General features: G+C 47.6%; 1 protein-coding gene across 1 annotated transcript; it reads left to right on the forward strand.

Annotated features, from left to right (window-relative positions):
• Positions 1-1,180: 1,180 nt before the first annotated feature.
• On the forward strand, positions 1,181-7,204 carry Cd207 (CD207 molecule). The gene is made up of 6 exons (XM_021165771.2): positions 1,181-1,262; positions 1,355-1,471; positions 3,071-3,445; positions 4,604-4,755; positions 6,111-6,229; positions 7,054-7,204. The coding sequence occupies exons 1-6, from the start codon at positions 1,181-1,183 to the stop codon at positions 7,202-7,204; spliced, it is 996 nt and encodes a 331-aa protein (XP_021021430.1).
• Positions 7,205-13,340: the final 6,136 nt, after the last annotated feature.

A 13,340-nucleotide genomic window follows, 5' to 3' on the forward strand; every position in this document is an offset into this window, starting at 1 on the left:
TCCTTTCTTCCTTCCTTTCATCCATCCAATTATCTGTGCCAATTCCTTCATCTTCTCCCTGTTCTTTTTCTTCTTTCCTCTTCACCCTTCTCTCTTTCCTACCTTCTGAGGAATATTTGTTTAGAGCCTGGACAACATTCTTAGATATAGCAGGCTTCTTCAAAGCAAAACACTTCTCAGGAGAAAACTTACTCATTCACCGAGTCCCTGATCAGCTCCTCTGAACCTTGAGTACCCTCTACATAAGTCCTTATCTTTTGAAAATAGGGTCCCTTACTGAATCTAGAGATCACTCTTTGCCGGTCTGGTTAGCCAGTGATCTCCAGAGATGCTCTTGTTTGCCTCCCTAGCCTGGTCGTATAGGTGCCAGCTGATGTACCTGGCTTTGACATGGGTGCTGGAGATCTGAACAGATCCTGTTTATATGGCAAGCACTTTACTGACTGAACTATCTCCCTATCCCCTCAGAGTGCTCTTTCTTGTGCTCAAGTCCCCTGCCTGAACTCACAAGGAGATAAAACTCCTTAAGATGCTTCAAAAGGACCCGTATCACCTGATAGCAGATGGTTCTTTAGACCCTTGCCCACCTCCTGTCACATATTACACATGTATACAGGACTGGAGCTATCTACGGGTCCCCTAGTGTCCTATTAGCCTTATTTTCCACACCCTGAGTGTGCCCATCCCTCAGTCAGCACCCTACCACCCTGCTCCCTATATGTACTTTGACAGTGCATATTCATTCACCACCATGTTCTCCATCTTGTACTGTAATTTACTTGCTCGGGCTGCTTTTTCCTGTCAGGTGGCAAGCTGCTGAGTGAGAAGACTGAGAAGTTCATCTCTGGGGTCCTGGGTTGAGCTCTTAGAAGGCACTCAATGTGCATTTGTAGGGTGGGTGGATAGATGATGGATGGATGATAGGTGAAGGACTCTACAAGAATAGAAGAGTCTTCGGATAAGATGATTAAAATGTCTGTGTACCAGGGAAGAAGTGAGGTGGCTTCCTCATCAAAGCCTAAATCTTAGTCAAAAGGATGAAGCTGTGGCCTCTGCCAGGCAAATCGTCTAAGCCAAGAACAGGGAACTTGGGCACGACAAAGTGACCTGCTTTTTGACTCATTTCCTGTTTCTTTCTGGATAAAAAGGTCCTTGGGGAGACAGATATTGAGAATTTCCTATGCCAGAGGCAGAGATGAAGGAGGAGGCTCCCGAAGCGCACTTCACAGTGGACAAACAGAACATCTCTCTCTGGCCTCGAGGCAAGTACCAGCTACTGCTCTATGCCCACTTGGTGCTTCTGCCCACAACTGCTCTTCACTGATCCTTAACAGACCTCTCTGTCCCCTTCCAGAGCCTCCTCCCAAGCAAGATCTGTCTCCAGTTCTAAGGAAACCCCTCTGTATCTGCATGGCCTTCATCTGCCTAGCATTGGTGCTGGTCACTTCCATTGTGCTTCAGGCTGTTTTCTGTAAGTCAACTGGTCCCTGGGGATCCAAACCTTTTTGCTACAACCCTTGGTGTCTCAGGTCTATGACATTTTAGGAACTTTCCTGATGTTTCTAGAAGCTGGCCTGCTATCCCTTCTGTCCTGGGTTCTAGGAGGACCTTATAACTGGCATTAGAAAATGTCTGTTCTCAGGGTACTCTTCTGTTTTCAAGAAATAATCACTAAGCTTTTTATCTCTGCCTTTGACTCCCTTAGACTCCTGTCACTCACAGCTCCTAGATCGTTGGATTCAAAGCTTTGTGGCTAGCTCCCAACAGGGAGCTTGATGTCTCCTGATCTCACTAGGTACTTACTCGGTACTATACTAGTTCTGCACTGAGCTAAGCCAGCAAACCTCCCAGTCTCTGCACTCCTTTGTCCAGGCAAAGAGTATGTCCATACTTGGAGCCTTCTTATTCCTCTTCTAGAAGCTTCTTAGCCTCTGCTGAAGTCATACCTTTCTTCCTTCTGCTCTAGAGAGCACAGGGGAAAATGTCTTTTCTTTTCATGATCTACATGCATGGTCTCAGATTCTCAGTCCCACCCTTCCTGGACATCACTGACCTTGATCTTATCCTAGACCACTAGTCTTGTCTCTTCTCTTATCTCCCACCTCTCTCCTTTTGCTTGTGGCCCTGTCTAGCTTGGAACCCAGTAGATCAGGCCTTCCTGGAACTCACTGAGATCCACTTGCCTTTGCCTCCTGAGTGCTGGGAGTAAAGGTGTGTCCACCAGGCCCTTCTAGCACTTCCTTTCTCATAGGACTCTCTTAAAAATATCATTTTATTGTATATATGTATATGAGTGTTTTGCTTGCCTGTTTGTGCACCACATGCCCTGGTGCCCTAAGAATGAAGAGTGCATTGGACTTCCCTAGAACTGAAGTCATAGTCAAGAGTTATAGTCAAGAGCTGTCATATATGCTGGGAAGTAAACCAAGGTAGTCTGCAAGGATAAGTGTTCTTCCTGCTGAGTCATCTTCCATCCCATAGGACTCCTTTAACAGTTATTGGTTAGTTTTGGCTCCTGTGCCAATGATCTTAGTAGAGTATGAGAGATAGGTCCAAGGAAGGGCAGAAAGAGTTTCATGCCCCTCCTGTATGCTCTGGAGTCTACATGTATATGGCCCCACTCATGGCCATAAAGCAGGCTGTGGGCAGACAAGGGATGGGTGTGCTTCCCTAGCTGGTGGTGGGGTCTTTGACAGGAGATGGCTGGGGACTAACTCATAGACTGAGAGAGGACCCAGAGATGGAGTGATGAGGCAGTGACTAAGGGAACCCCCTTTACGAAGTTCACCCAGACCACACTAAGGAATTTCAGGTTTGGGATCTCTCTCTGCTTCTTCATGAGGACTCTTGGTCTCCTCACTGCCTGTACCAGCCAGCGTTCATGATGTGTGGTAGCCCCTAATGCACACTTGCTGTATATTAATGAATGGATAGAGAGTGGGTGGCAGTTCCTTGGACTGTCTTGGTCCTTTAAGAAGTGTGATCCTGCAGCTTCTCCTTCCTTTGGACAACACTCCATCTCCATGGCTCAGGAACCCCTCAGCTGACCCCTTGACTGTCTCAAATCTAGATCCTAGGTTGTTGGGCAAAATATTGGATGTGAAGAGTGATGCCCAGATGTTGAAAGGTCGTGTGGACAACATCAGCACCCTGGGTTCTGATCTTAAGACTGAAAGAGGTCGTGTGGACGATGCTGAGGTTCAGATGCAGATAGTGAACACCACCCTCAAGAGGGTGCATTCTCAGATCCTGTCTTTGGAAACGAGCATGAAGATAGCCAGTGATCAGCTCCAGATATTAACAATGAACTGGGGAGAGGTTGACAGTCTCAGTGTCAAAATCCCAGAACTGAAAAGAGATCTGGATAAAGCCAGCGCCTTGAACACAAAGGTCCGAGGACTACAGAACAGCTTGGAGAATGTCAACAAGCTGCTCAAACAACAAAGTAAGTAAATGAGATCAGCCTGCAGGCTGACCAGCGGCCGCAAGCCCCTACCTGTCTTGAGCAGTAGTTTGGGTCTCTACACTAAGGTGCAGAATGTAGAAGCACTGGGAGTCTAGTTTGCCCTGGCATTCTGTGTGGCCTGAAAAAACCACATACTTGGTTTGGAGTGAGTGAGTTTGTTAAATATGTAGTGAGCTAAAAATAAAAGAATAAATGGGCTGGAGAGATGGCTCAGCAGTTAAGAGCACTGGCTGCTCTTCCAAAGGTACTGAGTTCAATTCCCAACAACCATATGGTGGCTCACAACTATCTGTAGTGGGGTTTGATGCCTTCTTCTGGTGTGTCTGAAGACAGCTACAGTGTACTCATATACATATAATAAATAAATCTATCTTAAAAAAAGAATAGACAACAAGTGATGGATGGATAAATGATTGATAGACACAGAGAGACAGATAGATATAGCAAAACGTCAAATTGGGCATTAAAGCCTCTAGCAGAAACCCACTGAGGAAGGCCCACTGAGGCCTTCTGATGGATTTTCTGACAGAGTCCCTGAGGAGCAGAGGATCTCTTGGGGTAAGGCTTTCAAGTAAAAGAACAAACAGCAAATGTGATGACTGGAAGGTGATGTCATCAAATCAGGAGCTTACAAACTTCCAGCAGAAACTGACTGGGGAAGATGAGGCAGCCCACTGGAATTCCAAGTTGAGCTTTCTCTCCATGGCTGGACTGTTCTGTCGTCTTCCCTCCTTGTCACAGAGCCAGGGGCCAGCCTGTCTCCAGACAAAGTGGGCAGAGCCTCACTGAGCTCACATAGAGACATTTTACTAAGATAACATATGTTACACTTGGCCTGTACCTTGCTGTTTCCCATGATGCTCATTACTGTGAGCCAGGGCCCAGGGTGATGGTCCCCATGTTCCTGTCATATCTTCCTTCCCTGCCACTGTCCCTGTCTAGCCTCAGAGGCTCTATCCACAAGTCTCAGACTTTTAGGGTGCCAGTGGAAGGGTCCCAATTCCTGACACTGGGAACTCAAGGACCCTGGAGCCTGGACTCATTCACTGTTGTCCCCAGGATCCCATTGAACACCCCATCCCATCAGGACAAAGCAGAACCCGGAGCACCATGGTTACCTCAGCCCCTGTTTTCCAGGTGACATTCTGGAGATGGTGGCTCGAGGCTGGAAGTATTTCTCGGGGAACTTCTATTACTTTTCACGCACCCCAAAGACCTGGTACAGTGCAGAGCAGTTCTGTATTTCTAGAAAAGCTCACCTGACCTCAGTGTCCTCAGAATCGGAACAAGTGAGTACAAGCATCTGGCCCTGCAAAGGGGTATGCCAACAAGGCTGGGCAGGAGTTTGCCACAATAACAAAAAATCCTTAACTGTGCACGACCTAATGTGTGTTGTGGGAGTGTGTGAATGTGTGTGTGTGTGTGGTTTCAGTGCATATGTGGAGGCCACAGGAGGATATCCAATGTCTGTTCTATCACTCTGTTACATTCCCCTGTTTCCCAAGTACTGCCTAATGGGCTAGCAAGTTCCAGCGATCTTCTGTCTCTGCTGGGGTTATACGGTTGCTGGGATTTGAAGTAAGATCCTCGTTCTCATGCAGCAAGTACTCCTGCCCACTTGGTCATTTTCTTATCACCTCCCTACCCCTCAGAGTTTACTTCTCATGTACACTATACATCTTGCAAGGGATAACAGGTCTGCTTGATATGGGTATCAAGGGCCTAAGCCAAAGGAGGATGTGTGTTATTTCAACACACATCCAAAGTTGCTGAAGCAAGGGGACACAACAAGCTCCACTGGCTTTTAAAGCTCCTGCTTTAGTGCAATTTCTGCTCACATGTCTCCAGGGAGAGCCAACCACATAATCAGCTAGTTTCAAAGAGGGCCAGGAGGGGGCGCTCATTCCACATGGCAGACAATAGAAATCCTTGTGACTAAGATGCACCAGGTTGTAATAAGCCTCCTTCCTGGTGATGCAAACTGTAGACCAGGCTTATTGATCCAAGAGACAGAAATGAAGCAGTTCAAGGCCCAGGGTCTGTTCTAGCTGAGTGTCACAGTCTGCAGAAAACTTATCCTGGAGCCTTAGGGAAATTTCCCAGGCCTCCCTTTAATTGGATTGGTGAAATAGTGCCTGCCAGGGAGAATAATGGAGGTCTTCTAGTGTCTGGTACAATTAAGGGCTCATGCAATCTAGGTACTACATTCAGGCAATCCCCTTGATATCCCTTGTCTGCAGTTCAGTTGAATCTTCTGCTTTTTTTTCAACACAGGGTCTTAGTATATAACTCAGGATGGCCTTGAACTTTTGATCCCTTGGCCTCAGACTCCAAAGTGCAGGAATTACAGGCATCTGCTGCTGTGCCTGGCAGGCTCAGTCTCCCATATCCTCTAGCCCCTCACTAGAAAGCACGAGTTCCAAGTTTGTTAGCTGACAACCTGAGAGCAACCAGGAATTGGAAGCAGACTCTGGGTCCAGGAAGGGCGCCGAGAGAAGATGCTGCACCTGCGAATCAGCAGCTCTCATGGGGCATCATTAGATTCAGGGCTGCTGCTGTGCACAAATGAAGAGTGCCCACCAGGTAGATACCCAGAGGGTGGTGGGGGCTGGGCCTCTGCTCACTTACTCTGTGTTCCCCGCAGACGTTTCTCTACAAGGCAGCAGATGGAATTCCACACTGGATTGGACTTACCAAAGCAGGGAGCGAAGGGGACTGGTACTGGGTGGACCAGACATCATTCAACAAGGAGCAAAGTAGGAGGTGAGTGAGTCTGCAGTGCCCTCCTTCTTAGCCTGGCTTGCTCCATGGTGAATCCCCATGAACACAGGGCTCTACTTTGTCTTTATCCTTGCACAGCGGCACTACTGGGATGGAGTGGAGCTAACTGCTTCTGCTCATTGGTACCTGGGGCCAGTCAGGGACCTCCGTGTCTTATATGGTTTGACACCCAGCCTTTCTGCCTAGCTGGGGTGGGGATCTGACCCAAGTCCAGGCCTATGCAGTATAGACTCATGGGAGCCTTGAGAGATGCAGGTGAGGGGCACAGCAGGGAGCTTAGAGTTGAAAGACTATTTCAACTCTTAGGTCTTCTTAGGTTTGGGAGCAAAACCTTGCAGTGTTGTCAGCCAGGATGAAAACTGGGGTTAAAATAACTCATCCGAAGTTTCCTTTATTTATTTTATTGTGTGTGTACGTGATGTATGTGTTACGTGTGTGTAAAGGTCAGAGGACAACTTGTCCATGTCTGTTCTTCCCTACCATGTGGATTCCGGGGATCAGCCTCAGGTTATCAGCTTTGCTTGCAGGTACTCTGACCCACCGAGCCATCTTGCTGGCCTCTAAAATAACCAATTTTAAAGACAGAATCTCATGTATCTCAGGCTGGCTTGAAAAGCTGCTTTGTAGCTTAGGTTGACCTTGAACTTCTGATACTCCTGGTTCTACCTCCTGAGTGCTTGGATAGAGGCATGTGCCATCATGCCCTGTCTATTTGGCCCTATGGATAGGATTCAGGGCTCCCTTCATCCCACAGAAGCGTTCCACCAGGTGCACAGAGTGTCTTGCTTTCTTCTCTCACTTGATAGGTTCTGGATTCCAGGTGAACCCAACAACGCAGGGAACAATGAGCACTGTGCCAATATCAGGGTGTCTGCCCTGAAGTGCTGGAACGATGGTCCCTGTGACAATACGTTTCTTTTCATCTGCAAGAGGCCCTACATCCAAACAATTGAATGACAGATCTGGCCTGAGCTTGGCATCTGTGGGGCAACCCGGCTGAAGAGATGTCTCTCTCCCTGAGGCTCCAAGATTGCTCTGTACTTTACCTTTTTCTTGCTTGAAAATTGTCCCGAACACACCCTGTGGTCTTTCTGTCTTGGCTGGCAATTCTCTGCTCCTGGAGGCCTTGGAGGAGCTTGGGTTAAATGGGCGAGGACCTGGAGAGGGTGTAGCAGTCCTTGCTGCCCAGGTGAAGCAGGTCAGCACAACAAACATTCTGTTTAGATTTTCCTGATCCTTCTCAGAAGCCTTGGCTGACCATATAAAAGCTACATTCAAATATGACCAGTATTTGAGGAGACAGACATGCCCAAAGTTAACCATGATACAATTTATACAACATGTATTAGAACACCTCATGGTACTCTCAAAATATGTAAATATGTTGTTTTTATGTGCCTATTGCAAATAAATGTAAAACTTACTATTTCTTGGTCTGTGTGTATGTGGTGTGTGTGTGGGGGGGGGGTGGTGTGTATCTGCAGGGTCCAGAAGAGGGGGTCCAATCTCCTAGAGGTGGAGTTACATTTGTTTATGAACAACCTGATATGGCTGCTGGCATCCAAACTCTGGTCTTCTGATAGAGTAGTGTGTGCTCTTACCTGCTGAGCCATCTCTTCAATCCTGTAGATTTAAATTATAAGGCAAAAGTACGAAGTATACAAAAGGAAATAGGAAGGCTGGAGGTGTGGCTCATTGGGTAAAGTGCTTAGCTGGTATTGGTGACCCTGAGACTAATACGTAGGACCAGGTATGTTAGTGCATAGCTGTGATCCCAGCACTGAGGAGGTAGAGGCAGGAGAATCGCCAGTTTACGGTTATCCTCAGCTCCGTAGTGAGTTTGAGGCCTGCCTGGTATAGAGAATCCTGTCTTGAGACAGGAGGCAGTTTGCTTCAGGATAACCAAGCAGTTTTTCCCATGTTGCTATGAGGCTCTCTCTAGTTGAGACCACAATTCCCAGATGTGTGTTTAGGAGCACTGAGGGCACTCTGGCTGAATTCCATGGGAACAGCAGCTCTCAGTCGCCCTGTCCTTGCCATGTTCTGTCACCTTTTGATCCGCTTTCTCTGAAGCCTGAATCCCCGTTTCCTTGAGTGAGCTAATCCAGAGCAGTTCAGGGCTGCAGGTCTTCTGTTTGAGCTGCCGGGCTCAGCTCCCCTCCCTCCTGCCACCAGGCCTTCACATGCCCAGGCCACCACAGTCTTCTCGGCCTCCTCCAGCTCCTCTCCATTGTGCTCCCCTCTGGCTATGACAGCCTTGTCTACTCGAAACACCTCTTGGCTCAAAGATTTCCTTGGAGTGCTTGTTTTCATTCCCAGTGACCACTGTGAACTGCAAAGAACATGCAGTCTCGGGGTTTACCCAGATAGAGGGCAAAAAAGAAGAATAAGGGCAGTCTGTCTCTGGAAAAGCCACCAGCCACCAGCAGGAGAGCTTATATTCAGTTTTTATGTGTGTGAAATAAGGTGAGGTTTGATAAGTTTCTTCAGGGGGCTCCTGGGTAGCAATTCTTCTGTCCTCTAGCCCTCCTCCCAGGGGATCTTTCCTGAGGTCCCCCCCTTTTTTTAAAATAAAGACTGGGTATCTAGATATAAGTCAGAATCTAAGCCAGAGACAAAGGCCTGAAAATAGAGGCCACCAAATGGGGCATCAGAGAGAATGCAGGAAGCATGAACTGACCTCCATTGAGGATTCTCAACAGAGAGAGTGGAGGGGAAGAGGGGAAGGGGAAGGGGAGGGGGAGGGGGAGGGGGAGGGGGAAAGGAGGGAGAGTCCTTTTGAGAGCCATCGCCAGGGTACTGCTGAGTGAGAAGAGACAGCACAGAGGGTACAATCCTTTTTTTTTTCCCACATGGTCTTTATATTTCATCCTGGACCTAACTATGTAGATCAGGCTGGCCTTGAACCTACAGATATCAGCCTGTCTCTGCTTCTACCTCTCGAATGCTGGTATTAAAAATATGTGCCACCACACCAGGTTATAGGTTTGTGTTTAGGGCCCAGGCATCTTTCATCCTCCCAGAATCCCAAAGATTGAGGTTACCAGTAGATCCCACCTACTGAAAGACTCCCCATCTGGATAGGCACCCCACCACGGGATCAGCTGTCTTCCATTCAGTGGCTAAAGAAACTCCATTTGTGCTAGGCATCCATCTTGTTGCCTGTTAGCCTTTGTGTCTCTGACCTAAGTTCCTGGAGGATAAAATCCCCACAACCCTGAGTCCTTGACCCCTATCCAGCTGTGATATGGCCATCTGTTTGGATTATGATGTGTCTAACTGCCAAATTTGGGGTTCTGTAACCTGCTTAAGCAGATCTTCAAGGACTATTTCAAGGCTACCTTGACCACTTAGTCTTGGTCAAGCAGAACAGCATGTTGGCTTGTGCCTTGAGCAGACACTCAGGGACTTCTTGAGTTTTCTGCTTTTAAAAGTCCTTCCTTCACCTACCTCTACATGGCATGTCTCTGATTTGGGTTAGGGATTGCTGCCCATTTGGGGTGCACTGTGTGAAGATTGTCTCTGTACATTCAATTGCTGATTAGTGTACTGGCTTAGAGCTGAATACTGGCCAGATTTGGGTGTTTGTTTGTTTGTTTTAAGAGATTTATTTATTTATTTTAATGAGTACACTGTAGCTGTCTTCAGTCACACCAGAAGAAGGATTGGATCCCATTACAGATGGTTGTGAACCACCATGTGGTTGCTGGGGATTGAACTCATGACCTCTGCAGTCAGTGCTCTTAACCACTGAGCCATCTATCTCTCTAGTCCCAGATTTTGGTATTGTTAAATCTTCTTTTTTTTTTTTTTTTTTGGTTTTGGCTTTTCGAGACAAGGTTTCTCTGTGTAGCCCTGGCTGTCCTGGAACTCACTCTGTAGACCAGACTGGCCTCGAACTCAGAAATCTGCCTGCCTCTGCCTCCTGAGTGCTGGGATTAAAGGTGTGCGCCATCACCGCCTGGCTGGTATTGTTAATTCTTATGGCTCATTACCTGCCTCAGCATTTTGTAAGCACTCTCCCTCCCTACCTACTAACAGATTGGCTTAGTAAAGAGCTGCTGGCCAATAGCTAAGCAGGAAAGGAGAGGAGGAACTTTTGGGCTGAGGGTCTCTAAGAGAAGAAATAGAGGTGAGGGGATTCACCAGCTGGACAGGGAGGTGGTTGGACATACCAGGACTGAGAGATGTAAAGAACTAGCCACGTGGAAGGTCAATGAATACGATGAGCTAGCTAAGTGGTAGCCCAAGCTAAATGCCTAAGCTTTTTATAAATATTAATGAGTCTCTGCGTCATTATTTAACTTCTGGTAAGTCTAGAATGCCCTTCTATATAGTGCAGCTAGCAGTTTTAATAAATGTGGCTAATTATAATCTGAATTCAGCCCAATAGTCTTTTCCCAGTGATCTCAAGCTCCATAATACCTGGAGGCCCCTGCAAGAGAGAATCCAGATTCAGGGCCTGGGGTGCAGGATGGGTCCTAGCAGGGCAAGTACCATACTCTGAGGCCCTGGAGGTGAGCAGCCCTAGTCAGGGGCAGACACACTTATAGATTTAGGGGCTAGGAGGGAAGCCCCAGCCTGTGGCCACCACCAATTTACAAAATGGAAACACAACTAAAGTAAGAATTTCTGGCTGACATGCTCCTGAAACAGGGCCAATCAGTGAGTTCTGGAGTCTGGACATTTGGAGTGATACAGGGAAAATCTGAAGCAAATGTAGACCCAGTCTCCAGGGACAGAGTAGGAGACCTGTTTTGGTGTGCTTATAATTTTTGTTGCTGAAATGAGGGCCAGAATGACACAGCTAAGTCCCCTAGAATTACTTCACAGCACCTCAAGGACTCCTTCGAGGGGTCTATGGAGCTAAGATGTCACCTGTGACACTCTTCACTTTCTGTGAACTAGAACGAGCCACTTTTGATGAGGGATGGCCAGGTGGAGTGTTATTTGACCCTAAAACTGCAAAGAGAGTCTGGCCAGTGGTCAAAGGGAACCCTGGATACCCTGCCTTACACCGACTGCTGCAGCCCCTCCATGGCTGAAAAGTGCCCTTAAACAAGTCTCCTCTACTTTAGGTGTCAGTCAATGAGTCAGAGGCTGAGTAAATACCTTAACAAAATGCCTGGACTCTGTTTTTGTCCTGGAACAGCAAGCTGAGAAAGAAGAGGAGGAGGAGGAAGAGGAGGAGAAGGCAGAGGAGGAGGAGGGGGAGGGGGAGGGGGAGGAGGAGGAGGAGGAAGAGGAAGAGGAAGAGGAAGAGGAAGAGGAAGAGGAAGAAGAGGAAGAGGAAGAGGAAGAGGAAGAGGAAGAGGAAGAGGAAGAGGAAGAGGAAGAGGAAGAGGAAGAGGAGGGGTGAGGTGGTAGAGAATCCCATACCTAACAGTCCACATATCCAGGCATCCCAGGACCCAGCTGTCTGAGGGGACCATGCACTTGCAGTCCTAAGAATTTTTCTGGACCTGACATTATTTTCACACAGCAGAAGAGGACTGGATTATACTACACCCCAGCTGAGCCAGACTCCTGCTTTTCTCCCTCCTAGAGTAGCACCCGCTAGTAGGTCCCCCTTGCCAGATAAAGGGCTGATGGGTAGCAGAGGCCCAGGCTTCCTTTTCTAGCTTATGTACTTTTTCAACCATTGATCTGTATAACTGGAAGACCCAGAACCCTTCCTCCTTTGAGAAGCCTCAGGCCCTCATCAGCCTGTTGGAAAGTGTTTTCCCCCCACCCAGAGGGGGCTGATTTTAAGCAGTTTCTAGGTATCGTTTTTCACCACAGAGAAGAGGCACTGAATCATGACTGAAGCCAGGAAGGCTACATAGGATCCCAGGGTAACAGGGGAAAATGCAGAAAGAAGAGCTGAGTGACTATTGTTCTCAGAAATACCAAACTGGGATCCCAGGACTAATCAATGTATGGGGCACTAGGCACCTCTCGCTGGGGCCTCCTGACTGGAATGAGAGCAGCAGCTACGAAGACAACAAATAATTCCTAAAGGTATCCGAGGTAACTCAGAGAAATCGAGAATTTTCTGCTGGGTTCCTAGAGCACTTCTGGAAGGCTTACCAGAAGTTTACTCCATTGATCTGGTTGTCCCAAACAACCAGCAGGCTGTTAATATTGCTTTTGTCACCCAGTTAGCCCCCCCCCCCCCCCCACACACAGCAAGTTACAGAAATTAGAAGCATTTGAGAAGCAGAATTTGTTACAGTTGTTAGAAATAGCTCAGGAGAATTTTAACAATAGAGATCTAGATGAGAAGAGAGGCAAGAGACTGGCCAGAATAATGGTGTCCATATTCAGACAAGTGACCAAATCAGCCTTGAGCCGGGTTGGAGAGAGATCCATGTGAGTATTGTAAAGAAAACAGTCATTGGAAGAATGAGTGTCAGCAACTCTGACAGGAGAAAGAAGTACAAATCCTCAGTCTGACAGGGTTGAATTGATGGGGCCAAATCACCACACTAGTGAGCCCTCAGGAGCCCAGGGTACAGGAAAGGAGGGGGCAAACCTCTGGTTTCTGGTAGATACAGGTGCAGCCTATTCTGTGCTAATACACCTTCTCAGTCCCCTCAATAAGAAAACGACTACCATCCAAGGGGCCACAGGGACCAGAAACTAAATTTGAACCACCAACAGAGAAGTGGACATTGGACAAGGTATTGTGACTCATTCTTTTCTTGTTATTCCAGATTGTCCATAGCCTCTAATTTGGAGAGACTTGCAGAGAAAACTTGGTGCCACCATCAAATTCCGTGAGAATATAGCCACCCAAGGCCTAGGGAGACCATACTTAGGCATTCTTCTTTCTTGCCCCTTATCAGAGAATATAAAATGACAAAAAATAATACTGAAAAACAGAGAGTGGATGACTCTTCTTAACAGAATTAATGCTAATATTTTCTGGAGTATGGGCAGAGACCAGTTTCCCCAGACTGGCTTCACATTGGCCACCAATTATTGTTCAGCTCTGGGTCTCAGCCTTACCTGTAAGGGTAAAGCAGTACCCTATCTCAAGAGAAGGTGAGCCGGACGTGGTGGCGCACGCCTTTAATCCCAGCACTTGGGAGGCAGAGGCAGGCGGATTTCT

This window comes from Mus caroli, unplaced genomic scaffold (assembly GCF_978045245.1).
Source record: "Mus caroli unplaced genomic scaffold, Mus_caroli_1 scaffold_7, whole genome shotgun sequence".
NCBI classification, from domain to species: Eukaryota; Metazoa; Chordata; class Mammalia; order Rodentia; family Muridae; genus Mus; species Mus caroli.